The sequence below is a fragment of the Acanthochromis polyacanthus genome, chromosome 17, assembly GCF_021347895.1.
Source record: "Acanthochromis polyacanthus isolate Apoly-LR-REF ecotype Palm Island chromosome 17, KAUST_Apoly_ChrSc, whole genome shotgun sequence".
Taxonomy (NCBI): Eukaryota; Metazoa; Chordata; class Actinopteri; family Pomacentridae; genus Acanthochromis; species Acanthochromis polyacanthus.
This window is the reverse complement of record NC_067129.1, coordinates 19,563,439-19,581,159: the sequence shown is the minus strand read 5'-3', so window position 1 is coordinate 19,581,159 and position 17,721 is coordinate 19,563,439. Positions and strand designations below refer to the sequence as shown.

Here is a 17,721-nt window from a genome sequence, read left to right as displayed (position 1 = left end):
ATTTAATAAACTGCCAACTATTTTGATAGTTGATCAATCACTTTGAGCCACTGTTAAAGAAAAAAAAGCCATGACTCCAGCCTCTTAAAGTTCCAGATCTTCTGGATTCTCTACTCTTCTGGCAGTGAACCGAATAGCTTGGAACGATTAATCAGTTAAATAATTGACAGTTCAGCCAATAATGAAAGTGTTTGTTAGTTGCAGCCTTAATGGCACTTTGAGTTGTTCCTCTTTTCCTCCAGTGAGTTGGTTCTGATGCGATATAGAGAGTACAGGTTTCTGGTTACGTCTCATAAAATAAAACACCCAAAATCCTGAACATTGTGTTAAACATTAAATCATAACAAGCTGCTGAGTGTCTCTAAATTGTAGCATTGTCACATTACTGAACAGTACTTAATACATAAACACATTTGATAGTTTTCTTTTATTTAGACAACCCAAATAAAAGGCACATAACATTGCGCATGTTTATGTAATAATTTGACAAACGTACATTTAAAAAAAATGTAGGAATGTTTGACCTTTCTGCTAATCAGAAAGCCTAGCCTCTCGTATATACAAAATTATCAATGTTAATGTTCTAATACAAAAGATTTATAAAAAAGGTTATCTTATCTTTAACATCTATTGTAACTACCAAGTCCTCGGAACTAAAATAGTTTTGTACAAAGATATACATTCAACTGCTTTCACAAGGGTACTGGAATTTCCAATCAACCGTTTTCCTTAAAAATAAAGAGATGTTCAACTCCACAAGAAATATTCAGTTTATCACATTATTATTGTTTCAAATTTGGCAAACAGGCTATAATAGTGTCTCTACGTAAATGCATAAGAACAAAACAAAACAAAAAAAAGCTACGCTAATATTTTTGTTTAAAACAAAACTTCGAAAAAAAATGACAACATGCATATTGCATTTTTCAGTAAAAACTGAATCAACTCAAAGAGCTGCAACACTGCTGAGATAACATGGCATTCATTAAAAAATAGTTAATGTTCAACAGCTACAGTGTTCGGGGTCATGCAACGTCAATCTTGTACCATTTTTTTCTTTAAATGGACACAAACTTGCATTTTATCAAAATCTTCCAGTTGTCAGCCATGCAGACTGAACTGGACTTTAAAAGAAACGTAAAAAGGTACAGCATTTATTTCATTGTACAGTAAATGATGGTTTGAAATGGACGGCTATTTAAAATCATTAAGTCTTGAACTTCTTTGTTCCTGACTGAAGTCGAATGTTTAAGGGAATCCAGAAAGGAACAGGAAAAAGCCAAGAATCAAATACACAGTAGATATCAAATTTAAAAGAACCAAGTTCATGGGTAAATGGGCTTTTCTGTGTGTTTCCTGAGTGAAGGGTCCTTAGTATTATCTTGGGGCTAAAACAGATAAGTGATAAATATATATATAAAATAAAATAAAAAAATACAACAGTGTACAGAAGAGTCAGCCAAACTATTTGGTCACCATTATGATGACAGTAACAGCCTGAAAAAGCTTCACTACAAGGCCAGGCATTTCCATGTTCAGCCACTAGATGGCCCTCAAGTGCAGGCCGGCTCACCAAAACACTTCAGACTCCAATTTGATCTTTGATAATACTGCTGTTCACCTGTATGTAGGATATGCTTTCAGTGCAAGACTCGTTCCATTCTGACTTCATGGAAAAATCAACACTACAAATAGACAACTAAAAACAAACCTTTGTGCTTCCATTAAAAGCGGAACACAAAGTACAAATATTTCATCGTCAAGGGGACAGTGTCGAGATATCCACTTGAATGACAAAAGCAAAAATTAAAATGCTGACATGAAAATACATTACTATGTCAACTGTACAAGTTAGTCACTGTACCTCAAGAGCATATCTACTATCTGAGAAGAAAAAGAAACGCTAAAGCATCGTGAAAAAATACTCTTCCATGCAAGTGGAAGCTGCTGTCCCTTTTACTAGACTCATTTCCTATAACATTAAATAGTGATTAGCAGGCTATAGTTTAAAAAAAAAAAAACGACATACAAAGTAACACCCGGAAGCTTTGGGAGAGAACTTGCAAAACATCAAAAACAGCAATTTATAGTTATTGCTTCAGTTCATTTCACATCTCCCTTTTACAAAAGCACAGGTGTGTTTTCCTACGGAGTCCTCAAGGGGGCTTGAGGAATCCTCTCGTTTGTCAGGATACAAATCACAGTTTCATCATTCTAACTGACTACACTAAGTCTTACGGCTGTCCTGAATTCAAGGTAAATCCTACTCAAATTCTACTCAAGTGTTCTGCATCACACGTCAGTCACTTAACCTTAGTTGGGACACAGCTGCGACTGGGGCTCCTACCGGCCGCGCAGCTCGGAAATGTTCACTTCAGGCCTTCATGAAGTGAACACTGTTCAGGGGCGGGGGGGAAGAGGGAGGAAGAGCTGGGCTTGAGGTGCAAAGATGAGGACAGGATGTTGATTCACTTCATTTTCCCTTTCTTTCTGGCCAGTTCAATCCTGTCTCTCCTTTTTACCAGGGCGGGGAAGAAGGCAAGACTTGGGACAGAAAAGGCATGCTATCCACGGACCTCATTGCGATGTTGAGCGGACCGGCTATATTCATGGGCATGGGGGTCGTTATTGCGACTGGGTGGGCGATATTCATGGGCGCCGTGGCCGGGATGTTCACAGAGGCGATGTTGACGGGCCCGGTGATGGTGACTGGGTGCTGGAGGCTGACTGGAGATGTGATGTTGACCGTGTTGGTGCTAATGTTCATTTGCGCGGCGATGGTGACGGGGTGGTTGTTGTTCGCGTTGCCCCGGTTCATCGCCGTGGTGATGGGAGCAGAGATGGTCACGGGTGTAGCAGAGGCAGAATTGCAGACTTCATTACCATCTGCAAACAAACATGAGAGTATTTAAGTTTGCGCAGCGAATCAAATTAGTCGTAGGTAAAAAGCAAATTGGTAACACCCTCATTACTTGTACTGCAAGTTAATGTAGCATTCAGTTTTAATAGTGCGTGAACAGTGTACCAGTTAATGCAACAAGGATTAGAGCAGGGTGATGGAAGTGAATATGTAAGCCGAATGCAACAATAATGTGACCAAGAAATGGTTATTGTTGAGTTTAGAAATTAGGTCAAGAAGCTGGCATTTTGTGAAGCCAACAACAACAAGAGTCTGACAAAAATTCGGCAAGTAGGAAAGGCTACAAAAGCAAAAGGCAGAGCGTGGGACTTGTTGACAAGACCTCGGTTTGTTTGACCTGGTTTCAAAAACACCACAGTAAAAGGGTGATTTTCCATTTGACACTTGGGTCAGTTGATGGGTTATTTATCTATATAATTACTTTTAGAATTACATAGACCGTGCTTTAATACTTTATTTACATGTTTACTACAAACACTAAAGCTACGGAGTGTGTATTTCTGAGAAGTGCGATGAACCTTTGTTACAGGAGTTGAAGTTGGTCTGTCCATGAGTCTTCAAATGACTGGTGATGTAGGCCGCGCTGAGCATCTTCCCACAGATGCTACAGGTGACCTTGCCTTCGTGCCTGATCATGTGGGAACGGAGTCTGTCTTTGGTGGCGAAAGCAGAGGTACAGGCCTGCAGCCGGACAGCAGACGGGGTCAAAGCTCAGCAGAGTGAAACAATATTAACAAGGATGAAAACAAAACAAAAATCTGCAAACAGACCAAGACCCTTACCGTGACTTGACATTTAAACGGTCTTTCTGAGGAATGCACATGCTTCACATGGCAGCTCAAGTGGTCTGGCCTAGATTGAAAACAAACAAAAAAAAAACAACAGTTAATAATTGGATAGTTGTGTACCAAGCTCCATGCTGTGCTACAGACAGAACTACTAAAGCACTACAGGCTTTTGTTAATATATCTTTTACGCTTATATTTGTTCATGTGGCAATCTGCATTTTATTTTGACTTCAAAACAACACATTGTAAACAGACAACAGTGCAATTAACTATAAAGCAAATATGTTTTCTGTTTCAGATGCCTAATTAGAAAGAAAACAATATTGATTCTTTACAATTACACCTAAAGTCATAAGAAGCGTTTAATCCTAAGTCATTGTAGTAGCTACAGTAACTTCACATGCAATGCCACCAGGAATACAAAAAAATATCTGGGCTGTTCAGAAACCTATACAAGTGTGCATGCTGTACTGACAAAGAGCAGCACGAAAGCACACAAGCACATAGTGAAAAGCCTAATGCACAACTTTTAAATGCGTTACAAGTGAACGGATGTGCTCTGTTTGCTTTAATAATGAGGGGATGGGCACAAAAATCCCTAAAATTTCAGTCAATGGCAGTTAATTCTCCATGATCAATCGTGCGTGAATTAGTTTGACCTAGTTTCAAACACGCACCACAATGAAATGGAGTTGTTTTTTTCCCTTTTCCACTTGACACATGAGTAAACTGACAGTTTGCTTTTTATTACAGTCTGCTTATTTCCCAGCATGCTTACAGAAATACGAAGATGGTGGTAAAGAAAATTTGCAGCAAGTGTTTTTTCTTTTTTACTGAAATCCTAGTTTGAATTTTCACATCTCTGGTGATTCAAAGAAGTAAATTCAGCCAAACATTGATCCATGCGGGTAATGAATGACAGTATTTCTGAAAACAGTAAGCAGCTGTGAGAAAGAACTAAATGAATGTTTGCCTCTGAACAGTCACTGCTCTGAATGTGTGCTTAGACAATATAAAAACATAGCTCCATTTCCATTGTATTTGTACTCCCATTTTTATATTTGTATCCCTTTTAAACCAAATTGGAATCATTATTTAATAGATCTAAAACAGAGTGAAATTAGAAATGATTAAGAAACAATAATTTATACACATGTATGACCATTTTTAGTCCAAACACTTCAAGAAAATGTGTGTTTTGCTCTTGAATTACTAAAACAAAAGGTAAAAATGAACAAAAAACAAACATGGATGACATTCATGTCTGTGTATCTACTGCATAATTTACAGAGTTCACTGCATAACAGCTATTTGCCTCTTGACCTTTACAGTGAAACTCCAGCATTCACAAATTCTTCTTGGCACTGATCCTCCTCTGTCAGCGTGTTAGTTCTAGTGAAGCTGTGAGCTGAATCATGTTAGAAGTGCCATAATGGAGTGAGTAAGGGCTACAGCTCTGGCAGCTGCTCCCAAACCGGAAAGTTTCACGCTGCTGGATTTTTTTTTTTATACAAATGAAAGGAGTCAAGTAGAATCTTCTCAGTGGCTCCATGAACCGGAATCAACTTTTTTTCTTTTTTTTTGGCCTACTGATGAGGGAAGCAGACTCCAGACAGTGCCTGCCTACAGATCTGGCTGAGTGGCAGTGACTCAGTGGCCTGTTATTCAGTCCCCATTCTCACTTTCCAGTATGCTGATGAATCCCTACCCCACGTCACTGTGTTGGAGGCATGCCTGAAACTGCCCTACACAGCACAGTGCTAATGTTACAGCTTGGCTAGGGTACACTGCTGATGTTTTTGTAGAAGTTGTGTAGCTGCACAGTTCATGCTGTTGCTAATATTCTTAGTCAATACTAATTTACATACACCCAAAGTTACATTTTTTCCCCCTCATGAATTAGGTTTTAAATACAACACCATCGTGACCACTGCTGAAATAGTGCATTTATTTGCTACACATTAAATGTGTTAGCCTAAACATTACCACATGGTTCGCTGCATTCCCAGGGGAAAGAAACTGTGACAAGCTGGCGGGAACTGCAAAGTGACAAGTGACGCCTCCCCCTCTCTTGATACTCCACTGGTGCTCTCCCATGTGCGACTGTTTAAACATGTGGCTGAAATGGCGTGGGGGTCATTACAAGTACAAATCTAAACTGCCTCCCACAAGAATAAACATGAAAACCCAGCCACTGGGAAGCTACGTGGCCAGTAGATGGGCCTAAACTTTCTCTACATGAAAACATGGCACGGTTGAATGACCCAAACACCACAGGCTGAAGAATTCACATACAAGTGGTTACTATGGGCGTCTATACAAGCAGTGAGGTTGCACTTTTGGTAAAGCATAAAATATGTAGATTCTGGTCATTTCATTCTGTGTTTAAATATATTATCTCTTTGTAGTCATTCCACAGAAAAACTGCAAACATGAAAGTGTAAATTTTGAGCACATAAGGTTTTACTTCAGCCTAGTGAGCATGTTTTTTTTAAAAACTTGAAACGCAGCAAAAGCTATTTTTGGCCTGTCAAGTACATAGTCAAAAAAGGATGTTAGTTAGAATTTGTTTACCATTATGTTATTTTTAAATTCCATGCAGACAAGTCAGGACTTTTCTCTACGAGCCTGGAATGTAAGCACCACAGGGCAACATTACTTTGTCTACCCTCCCATAAGAATAAATTAGATCTCAGACGCATACTTCCTGTTTACAACAGCCTTGTTTCTTGTTGATTCGAGGCGTATGAACAGTTGTAAAAACAATCGTCAACTTGCCCCATTTTCTCACCAATGTAATAGTTGTCGCTGCACATTGTCCCTGTAGCTGATGCCTGCCAAACCTCTTCTCAGACAGACACACAAAAGTTACGAGTCATCTCCTTAGCTACTGACTGTAAGAGTCAGGTTATTGTGCAAAACAAATGGTACATATTATGTGCCAACTGACCACAGTGGGAATCAAAAGTGTTTACATCTGATTCAAACGGCCACACACAAAGATGGAGTGAAAGGTCAGCTGTCGGAGAAAGGTGGGAAACGTAATACCATGCAAATATGGAGAAATTATCACACTTTCAGACAGTGCAAGACATTCAGTGCTGTACTCAGTTGTTCACACGTGTACTGCTACAAATAGCACTTGTGTACCAAATGAAAACATTATCACTCTCCACAGCTGACCAGTCAGTTCTGAAGCGGGTGTGAATGTAATTTTGTGAAAGTCACAATAATAGTTCCACACAGCTCCCACCAATGTGATGTTGGAAAGGTGTGGGGAGATGACCTTTAAAAGCTATCTAGCAGAGAACAGTATGTTGGCCTCCTAATGCGGTATGAGGGTCATGGACCAAGACGACCTCACTTAAAAGGTCCCATTTAGGAAAAACATTTTCAAACGTGTTTTGGAGGTGTAAAGTAAAAGCCGTATGGATATCAAGATGTGTACCCGGTGCTATTCAACTAGCCCCCTGCACAACTAGACAGCCTCCCAGCTTTACACGCCAGTCAGCTGAGGAACCAGTGGTAGTTTGGCTCAAGCTTTGCACAGTCCTGCTGCCTCACTGCTGCTGCTGCTTCGGAATTGAGCAACTCTGAATGAGCAGCTGCCTCATAACAAAGCAACCTCGGAGGTTTGTTTACTTACTATAGCTGCGTCTACCGGCTCTAAAAGCTTAGTCTCAGCAACAACCAAATGTTCTGCTGGGTGCAAGATTGAACACAATAGTCTTTATGCACTCCCAGCATTTGAGGAACTGAACACCCAGTGGATTTTTTTTATCCATTGTAATACCACCACAACAATAGGAACAATCTTTGCTTGACTGAGGACATTCAGAGACAATGAAGGCTTTAAAACTGATTTGACTGGGCGTGTTACTGTGATTTCATGTTGTGCTTCAGTGCAACCTCAACTTAGCATAAATCTATGTACTTCGCTCCTGATCTCTGTGCTCACATATTCCGAATTTAAACACTGCTAAATTCCAAAAAAACGCTGTTCTTATTTCCATCTTTTCATGTTTCTTTTGTCATACAACAGAATGAGTGTGAAATAGTGCCATTAAGACACTGAAGTGATAAAATACTGAGTTTAGAACTCTAACTTTGAGAGACAAACTCAACAACACATGAACAAAAAAACAGTGGCTGTGCTGTAGATTTACAGATATTTCTGTGTAAAATGATCGCTCAAAGAGGATTTAGAATTGATAGAAAGTCCTCATCTAACTAACTCACATCTGTGTTGGTTGCCAGGCAGTCATGGTAAAACAAGCCATAATTGCAGTGCTTTAAGCTCAGAAACGGAAAGACACATTCCGATGACATGTAAGACTTTCAATAATTTGCTGAAAAAGAGCACAATATGGAAGCTTTAAAACACACCTCAAACAAACAAGGGCTAGTGAAGCAGTAAGTACAGGACGCCCAGCTGGTCCCCTGTGGGGAAGGCTTCTAGTTGTGTTTGTGGACTCCCGACGGAGGTTTCTCAACTCATTTGGATAAATACAGTAAATAAAACCTGAAACATGTCATTTCATGCCCACATCTGAGGAGTCTTCTACATTTATTAAAGCTGTGCACGAACGGACAACTATATTTGCCACTCAAACATACAGTACTGTTATATGGTTTCTAAATATAACAAATATATAAATGCAGTCGACTGAAAATACCTAATAAAATCAATATTTGATGCGATCACCACTTTCCTTGATAACACTAGCAATTATCCAAGGCACACATGATGACTTTCAAGGAATTCAGCAGATAGATTACTCAAAACATCTCCAAGAACTTGCCAAAGTCCTTTTGTGGATTGAAGCTGTCTCAATAACTTCCGTCTTAGAGCTCTATGGGGAGTATACCATCTATCACCATTTACCTCTGTCTGCTGTTGTCACAGGATATGCAATTAAGATTGCTGTATGTTTGGGGTTGTCTTCACGTGGCAAAATTCATTTGGGACCAGTGTAAAATCTGCATGATGGTACTGTATGATGAAGACTGAAGAATTTATAGTGTTGCAGTCTTGCATATTAATGGACTTTTAAGGCAAACTGAAAAAGCCCTTGTAATGTATTACCTGTGTCAGGCTTTTTTTATTATTATGCTTATACAACTACCTCATGATCTATATGAGGAATGTACGAAGACATTTGAAATGGGAATATTATATCTCCATGAAATTACTTCATTTCTGAGGATTTGCCAGTCTGAATTTCTACGCCAAGTGTGTCTGGCAGCATGAAGAAAAAAATAACTTGACAAAGGAAATGCTCTCGGTTGAAAAATTATTTGTCCTAGAGAGGAACTGAAATATAAGTTGTATCTAAATACATTGAGGTTAAATATTATAAACCACTACTTTTCATTTTGTAAGTGTGCTTTTTACATAACCTACCAAATACTATAATTGTATTTCCATGTAAGAAATGCTACACATGTTTCACTCAATACATTTTAACTACTATTATACTACAACACATTTCCATATTAATAGGAGAGTCTCAGCATAGATCAGAAGTAAAACAAAAGTGTGATCCTTACCTAGAGAAGCCTTTCCCACACACAGAACATACATAGGGTTTGTGGACTCCCCCATCATGAGAGCGAACATGGTAGGTCATCCGGTCCTTCCGTTTAAAGCGTTGCTGGCAAATGGGGCATTCAAAAGGCTTCTCATCTGAATGGGATAGCTTGTGGCGATTCAGGTGGTAGACATCACGAAAGGCCTTGCCACACATCTCACATCCATGGTTTTTCTTGACAGGTTTGGCAGGTTTCTTGACGACGTTTTGCTGCGGCACGTTGCCCATTGCAGATGACGTCATAATACTTGTGCCTGAGGATACAGAGGTGGTTGCTGTGGAGAGGATGCCTGCTACCGTGGAGATGTAGGAAGAGTTGCCGTTGTTCTCTCGTGGCATCGTGGAGATCATGGGTACCATGGTGGGGGCTGTCTGGGCTGTCTTCTTCGGACGAGACACCATCTTGATACCGGTGTGGCTGGACTCATGACGTCGCAGGTGGTAACTGTCACGGAAGGCCTTGTTACAGTAGCCACAGACAAAGGGTGTTTTGCCTTTGTGTTCCTTCTTTATCACAGGCACTGGTGGCCGTTGACCTCCTCCGCTAGCCACATTGTCTTTGAGGAGATCGGCAGCACTGGTAGGTGGCTTATGGTCTATTTGGATGGGCAGGACAGGCTTCTGGTCAACTTGTTCAGCTCCTGCATTAAGAAGAGGCAGCAGGCTATTCTGGGCCACCTGGTGCTGGTGGTGGAGGGCTTCATTGGCCTGCTAATGAAACAAATACACACATTTTTGGTTCAGTTAAGATGAATTCCTGACATTCAGTAGTAAAAAATTTAATCAGGGCATTATGGCACTGCAGCAGCTAAAGGCCCTACAATATTAAGGATTGCAGTTTCAAAACAGCTAATATTCCCCATATAAAAATGCACAAGAATAATAACTGTACCACCACTTGCAGGAGTCAGTTTAGTCAAGAGTCCACTGTAGCAACTCTATGAAAACAACCAGAGGTAGTAAGATGTCATAGAATACAAAATGGGCACTCGGTCTGTCATTAACGAGGCTGACGCAGCATGCTACTAATGCAAAAGAATCCAAATATACTGGATGAAAAATGATCCCATCGTGACAGTGCTGATTCATCATGTGACTGCAAAGCAAGCATACCAAATTAGAGGCATAGCAGAGTCCAGTCTAAGTGCCAAGAAGGCTCTTGAAGAGCAGGCCAATAGCTAAGCTACACAGCTCAGTTGGAGATATAGAGAAGCAAATGTGTGGTTTAGTGAAAGAGAGAAATCGATGTGCAGGAAAATACAGGTCATCAAATTAGACAAAACAACACAGATCAGAGTGTAACAGTCGCTTTCTGGGTCTGTGACACACTACACAATGTTCCCTGGAGTTTTGCAGGTGCAGACCATTGCCAGCTACAGCCACAACATAAACAGGATGAAATGACTGGATGCAATTAGCAGCAGCAGCAGCAACAACAAGTTGCTGAGCTGTGTTTCACTCATTTAAGTAATCACACTTCCTGACAGAGGAGATCAGGCACAATTTGTATCTCTTGCTACAACTGTGACGTAACACACTACCATTTAAGGGAAACTGATAAAACAGACACTTCTGACTAAACATGACTCAGTGCATTTTGTTTGGGCATGTTTGAGACAAAAGGAAGAAGGTTAATGACAGTCAACAGTTGAGCAATCACGTATGGTATATCATGTCGGCAGCTGCCTTACTTCTTCACTTTAAAACAAACAAACTAATATAAAAACAAGGCAATGTATTATTGGGATAAAATGCAGCTGTCGCTACACCATGTGGTATTCACTTATTCAATCCAAATGTAATTCTTCCTGTAGCTACTGTCAAAATTAACCCTGTACATTACAGCTAACTCAGTAAAAGTGCTCAAGCAAAAATCAGAATTCATAATCATCGGAGTTTCTGACTGTTCAAATGAAGGCTAGAAGTTTGTCAAAATCTGAATATAACAATCACAGAGCTTTTTTTGTTGAAATGCCAAAGATTCCTGTTCACTCTGAGACCACCCTGCCAACATTCACTGAAACAACAGTCAAACATGTGCACTAGCAGCAGCAACTGCTGTAAATAGTAACATATTAATTTCCACAACTTCAAACCTCACTGTGGCTCTATGGTTTTATTTTACGACTCTTCTTAAAGTTCCTATGTATAAGTCTGGTGTCATCCCTCTACTAAAAAAAAAAAGCCTTTTTTCTTATTAAATAAGAAGATTAGAAAAAATAGTCAATGCTGTTCTTTAGTAAACGGACACAGTCAAGATAACGGTGTTGTCAACCATCAGCAAGAAAGGGCAAGGTGAAATACTTGACCTTTCCCTTTGAGGTTCAATGATCCATCGAAGAAGGCCAGCCAAGAAAGAAGTTGCAAAAGAAGAGACGGGGAAGAAAAGAAAAATGAACCACACAATGTCCTCCTTATGTCATCTAGCCTATTGTGAAAGACACAAATCTGAGCAGTGATGCACTCGGGCCTCAGCAGGGGATCTTTGTATGCTCATCTTCATTGATTTGGCTCATCTATTCATGAGACGAGGACATTGTTTATCCACACACTACTCCGCTAAACTAGCCGTCATTCCCTCATACGCAATGGGACCTGGGAACTCGTGGAGAATGCCACCAAGCCCACCCGTCCATTTGTCTGAGCACCTGCTTACACTTGCCACCTTCCAGGATTAGTCATCATCATGCCAATACTAACCCGTCCGCTGGCACACCAGGGGTAGTAAGGGGGGGGCTTTATGTTTGGGTGGGGGGATACCAGTCGGGAGCCCTCTTTGTGAAGCTTGTGAACAGCAGACATAGCCACTGCAGACAGGCTGGCCTCTATACAGAGGTGCGCGGCCTGTAAGCTGCTGTGCCTTCATGCAGCTCTGACCATTTTGACACAAATGCACTCTGACAACTGGGGCTGCTCCCTCATAAATAACATCAAAATGGAGGGAGTGTCCTGATGGCTCCATAGGCCACTGTAGACTTGAATTGAGCTCACGGTCTGAGTTAGATTATGCACCGTCTTTTTTCAGCCTTTTGTGCCGCACTCTACAGCTGCTAGCCGAAATCTCAATTTTTACAAAACAAGCAAAAGCTGTAACTGATAGCACACAAATGGAAGGGAGGAGGAGGAGGAGAAAATAAGCCGTACGATATTACATAATTAGTCTTTCTGGTAAATGCAAATGATCAAAAGTTTGCGTTTTATTCTAGGCGCTTCTTTATTTGTTTACAAGTTTAGAATTTTTGGCAGCAACTCAGCTTGCTTAGGCGACGGAAGTTCTTACAAAACATCACTTCTGTATGTTGGTAATCCTCATGTTTTTTCATAGCCTCTACAGCTACACAAACACTGAAGAGATCCGGAGCATTGCTTGTTGGCGGCAAGTGGAGGTATTTCAGTTCTGATAGGTGTGAGCAACGGTTTTAGAGGATGATTTGATATATTCAGTCCTTTTACACATGGGTTAGGAATGCATCATATTAGGATGACATTAGCCAGTGCCCCACTGTCATCCCTCCTCACAAAATAATAATATAACACTCCTATTGAAAGTAGTTCAGTCAAGGAAAAAGAAATAGATACAAAGAGGTTTGAGATGTACTATGGTTTACAATTTATGAAACATACATTTCTTGGTAGCACAAAGCTCTCTTTTTCCTTCCAAGCTATTAACATTATTAAATACACAAAACAAATGGGATGTCAATAAAGAGTCAATAAGGAAAATTGATTATTTTTAAAAAGCTGATATACATTTCTGATGTAGCATATATGGTGCCGATCTTTTTTCTTTTTAGCATTACATCTGTGATGAAAGTCGTCATTTTTAAGGGCAAGAATGTGAAACCCTCCCTAAAATAAGAAAACTGACGAAATGTGCAGGACTAACAGTGCAGAGATGGAGTCTCTTGTCAACATAAAAACGCAAGGAATAAACTGAATACTGAGCCCCAAAATCAAGTGTTTGTGATCTGGTCAAAAGCTCACGTGACGAACTTTCAAGATAAAATTACATGTTACGATCTGAACAACAATTCTCCCTATAGGTTTAGGTGAACTTGAGAGCACATGACTAGCTGTGCATATGGTTGCTTGGATACAGGACCTGTTACTTCAACACAAGGCTAAAGGCTCAACTCACAAATCTCTGCATCCTGTTCTCACTGACATTATTTGGAAAGTTCTGACCAGCGATTGTGATTTGTAGCAACACTTTAATGCTATTTTTACAATCTGCATCCACAATGCTGTCTTGTGTGTCGCAGCTAAGCTTGCTTTTGCTTACTTCAGGTGGAATAGCAAAGTTTGAATGGTGCTGGTATCTGTTACTAATTATTAGAAATTTTAGAACATTATTTACTTATTTAATGATGCCGTGTGCACTATTCCTCTGAAAAGCAGAACATCAGGCAAATCAAGGCCATCAAACATATAAGATTATCACATTACTTCTATTTGAAATCAAGCAGAAAACTTAACGGTAGCTAAATGTTCATTTTTTGGCATTTTTTACCCACTGTAGGTAATAACGCATAAAAATCACAGGTCTGGACTGTGTAAGATTAAAGTGAAGCATTGTTTGGGCCGTTAAGTTCCACATAATTTGAATTTTTGCTCTGCCCCAATATTCCATTGTCGTCAGCTCTTATTTGCTCAAAGAAATCCTAATTGTGAAAGGTAATAAACTCTTTTCACAGCACACCGTTTTGCATGTCACAGCAAAAAGGGACAGCTTTTTTTGAAGCCACCATTAACATATGTAGTTTCATTGGTGCTGCTTTTTTTCCAACAAAATATCTATTCTTATCTAAATGTAACAGATAAAGAAGCAGTAACATACAGGGAACTGACTAAGTATTGCTCACTTGCATCATTAAGCCCTAGTTAATTCAGCCCTGAATCTACTTTTCAAATATTGTTATTTTATTAAGTCTACAGAACGGGGGGATGGAACCACTGACTAGCAAAAAGCTAACTCCAACGAAAGTCGTTACATGAACACTTAAGCCTAAAGTTTACTAGTGATGCTAAAACCTAAGCTCAAGTATTCACTAACAGAGTTCGTATAAACAAGGCTTGGAAATATATCTGTAATTTCTGAAGGGGTTGTTTGCCACTATGAACCTGCCTAAAGCCAAACAACTCCAAAAACAGAATACTGTGTGCCAAGGATTAAGCACAAAATAGGTAACAGAAGTTATTGACTTGTTGAACACCTAGGCACTTAATCTGACTCCACCTTAGGGGTAGAATAAGTCAAGTGGTCCAAAACCCAGCACTTATTTAGCGCTGACAAAGTTGGGAAAAAAAAAGGGGGGGGGGGGGGGGGGTAATTATTCTGCAACTTGATGGCAACACCTTTGACCAATCACACTTGAAGCACTTTTTGCACTTGCTACAGGTTTTTCCTTATGTCTGAATTCTTGCTTGTGTTGTATGTCGCTTTGGACAAAAGCGTCTGCTAAATGAAATTGGAGAATTGTTGGTTGACAAAGTTGAATCTCTAACAAGCAATTACCAAGCATCAGCTTTCTCTAAAATATGATTATATGTCTGGCAATATAATTATTTTTACATTTTCCGTACACTGTCCCCCAGTTAAATCTCATTTTCTTCCAGGCATTTGGGACTTCGCTAGTTGAATGTGTTGGTAAAATACGCAAAAGATGAACAGATGCATAGCACCTTCTAGAGAATTTGCTTCAACTGTAATGAAGTTCATACTGCGCTTTCTTGAGTGGCTGAAGCTTCAGGCACACAAGGATTACATTATGATTTCCTAAATTTGCAGCAATCCACTGTTTTCTTGTTACTTTTTAGCATTACTGTATCACTGCTCTAAACAACATGGTTCACAAAGGTTCTTAACTATAGCCCAACAGATACTGGATTTTAATAAATAGCACTTTTATTAAAACAAAAGGGAAGATACACCTGTAATTCTTGTATTGCAGTACTTGAGGTAATAGTCAATGGCATGGATCATTTAAAATAGATCACAAAGTATTTAAGCAATATGTTAATCATCATTTTTTAATTTATACCTCTTATAAACGGTAACATGGTTGAAATGATTAAACCATAAAATTCTGCAAGAAGTGAGTCAATTGACAGTAGCCGAATGAAACATAGGCCTTCATACATCAAGTACCCGAATGATAACTGCACACTGATTTACATGAGATCGACTCAGTAGCAGTGTGAGGTACATAATACACGCAGGGCTTCTGGCTGGCTGCCAAAAACTGTGCAACAAACGACATTGTTCATCTGCCTTTTTCCATCACTAAGAAACAGTGCTCAAATATGTGAGTAAGCGATCACCCATGACAGCAGAGCAAAATGTTGATGTGTCCAAAAGGCTGTGGTATGTAATGTAACTTTGTTACTGATAGGAATCAAGCAACACACATGTTGTTTTCAACTCCTTCTGGCCTTGCACTAAGCGAGGGAAAATTAGTGAACCATTAAAGTTAACTTTTGTCCACACTTTAAATGAGAAACAGAGTTATTTAATATTGAACCTTCAAGTCATTTGACTTTCATTTATCTTGCTCTTAACTATACCCTTCACTGTTGCCTCTCTGAAATCATGTTTACATATTTACTAGATATATGTTTTTGTTATTTATTTTATTGAACACTTATTTAACTGCAATGCAGTCCCTTGAGAATGGAAACTCTTTAAGGGAGATTTGGCCAAGAACGCACATAATTATAAAGTTACAAAAGATTACAGATTTATTAGTACAGCAGATGTTCCAATGTATCATCTGACAATGAACCCAAAGATTATATTACTACCTATTCCTACAACCAGGACTCTTGGTCTGCACCTGATCATATGAAGCTACAATAAAATACAAATCTAGTACCCAGAAACTCTGCTGTGAACTTCTGAGGATTCAGATTTGATCATTTTCTATATCCATAAGTATTTTTGTGAATGGCATTGAGCTACTGCATAGTTCATTGAGGAAGTTCTTCCCACGAGGAGTTTGGCACACCCACTAAAATGTACTGGGGCTTAACTTTATTAACTACACACACACAAAAATACTTCTTAGAACTTGGAAATGTTACTAAAACAGCAGGGTGGTGGTAACTTGGAAGTCTACATATTTGATTATAAAGTAATAAAATTAACGCACTGAGATTAAACAAACAATAAAACAACTTAATCAGCTGCAAAACATTATATCGTTCGAAAAACACCCTCTTCATTAAAAACTCACGAGTCTCACATTTCTCATGTCCACATGAGCTAAACTCTTTTAGGCTAAGGCAGGCCACGAGAATAAAGAAAAATCACAAATTTCAGTGAACAAAAGCCTTCCATCTTAGTCCACGGTGAAATTCAGTAAACCGTGGCAGGTATCAGTCTGAGCAGCAGCAGCTGCACTCACTTTGTGGTAGAAAATGGATTTATAAATTGCGCAATGTCGTTGCTAATTTCAAATCTGCGTCTTCGTCGCTAGTGTTAGCTGATGTTGTGTGCATACTTTGAATTCCTTTCCACCGCGGTCACCAGAATAAATAGCTAATTAATAAACATGTACAGCTCGGACGGCGCTCGTTATCAAGTCATGTAACGTTAGTTTTGCAAGCTCATTACGGCAGCCTCGCCCACATTAAGCTAAATTAGCCAGCGAGTGTGATGAGGGCAGCCTAAACATAGTTAGCTACTTGGCTAGTTACTGTCGAACCGGCTGAAGCAAGCCGAAAGTTCACCGCGGACTTGGGAATCGCCGTTAGTAAATCTCAGCAGCTGATAACTAAACTATACACTTATCCAATATTTGCTAACGCCATCTAGTTTAAAAATCTAAATTGTCCGCTGTATTATACAGTGAAAATCTTGGCTCGCGTTACATCTCATTATCTCACGGCGTCCGATCAAAGCCTTCAGTCAAAGGGGGGAAAAAAAACAGGTCTGTCTCGATTGTAACGGTGCAGTGGCGTCTCCAGCTTTACTTCAAATGATCCCGCATGTTTTGCTGGCTTCGACTGGGCAAACTAACTTCGAAAACCCGCAAACGCTGTCGAAGTATTCAACATCTACACTCTAAATGTTAGCACAATAGCAAAACAAGGCGCCTTTTTTCAAAGAGTGGGTGAACAGATTAGATTTTTTGTTCTAGCGTCATTCCCAAGCCTCACAGCTGGAAGCCTGGATTCATATACCATTGTTTTGCTTGCTTACTTGTTCTTGCTATTACTCGTTTAAAAACTACTAAGATATCCAGTACTGAATTTTTAAAAGCTTGTTATACGAGCTCTCCCGGTTTCCCTCCCAAAGAGACAACTTACTTGAAAAAGAAACGTACTCCAGCTCGGCTCCATTTCCACACTTACTAATTCTGTAGGAAACCTAGTAGAAGCCTACAACAAAGCAACCAAACATGGCAGCTGAAACAACTTCCGC

The 17,721-nt window shown here is 39.6% G+C and overlaps 1 protein-coding gene across 2 annotated transcripts; it reads right to left on the bottom strand.

Annotated features, from left to right (window-relative positions):
• Window positions 1–408: 408 nt before the first annotated feature.
• LOC110961035 (vascular endothelial zinc finger 1) lies at window positions 409–17,721 on the bottom strand. Of its 2 annotated transcripts, none has more exons than XM_022208485.2 (5): window positions 17,607–17,721; window positions 9,259–10,010; window positions 3,703–3,772; window positions 3,439–3,601; window positions 409–2,886 (listed from the first exon to the last, which is right to left on the bottom strand). In XM_022208485.2, exons 1-5 carry the CDS (start codon window positions 17,637–17,639, stop codon window positions 2,519–2,521), a joined length of 1,386 nt encoding a protein of 461 aa, XP_022064177.1. In that variant the 5' UTR covers window positions 17,640–17,721; the 3' UTR covers window positions 409–2,518. The 2 variants fall into 2 exon arrangements, with proteins under 2 accessions (XP_022064177.1, XP_022064179.1); XM_022208487.2 differs by having other exon boundaries at window positions 3,448–3,601.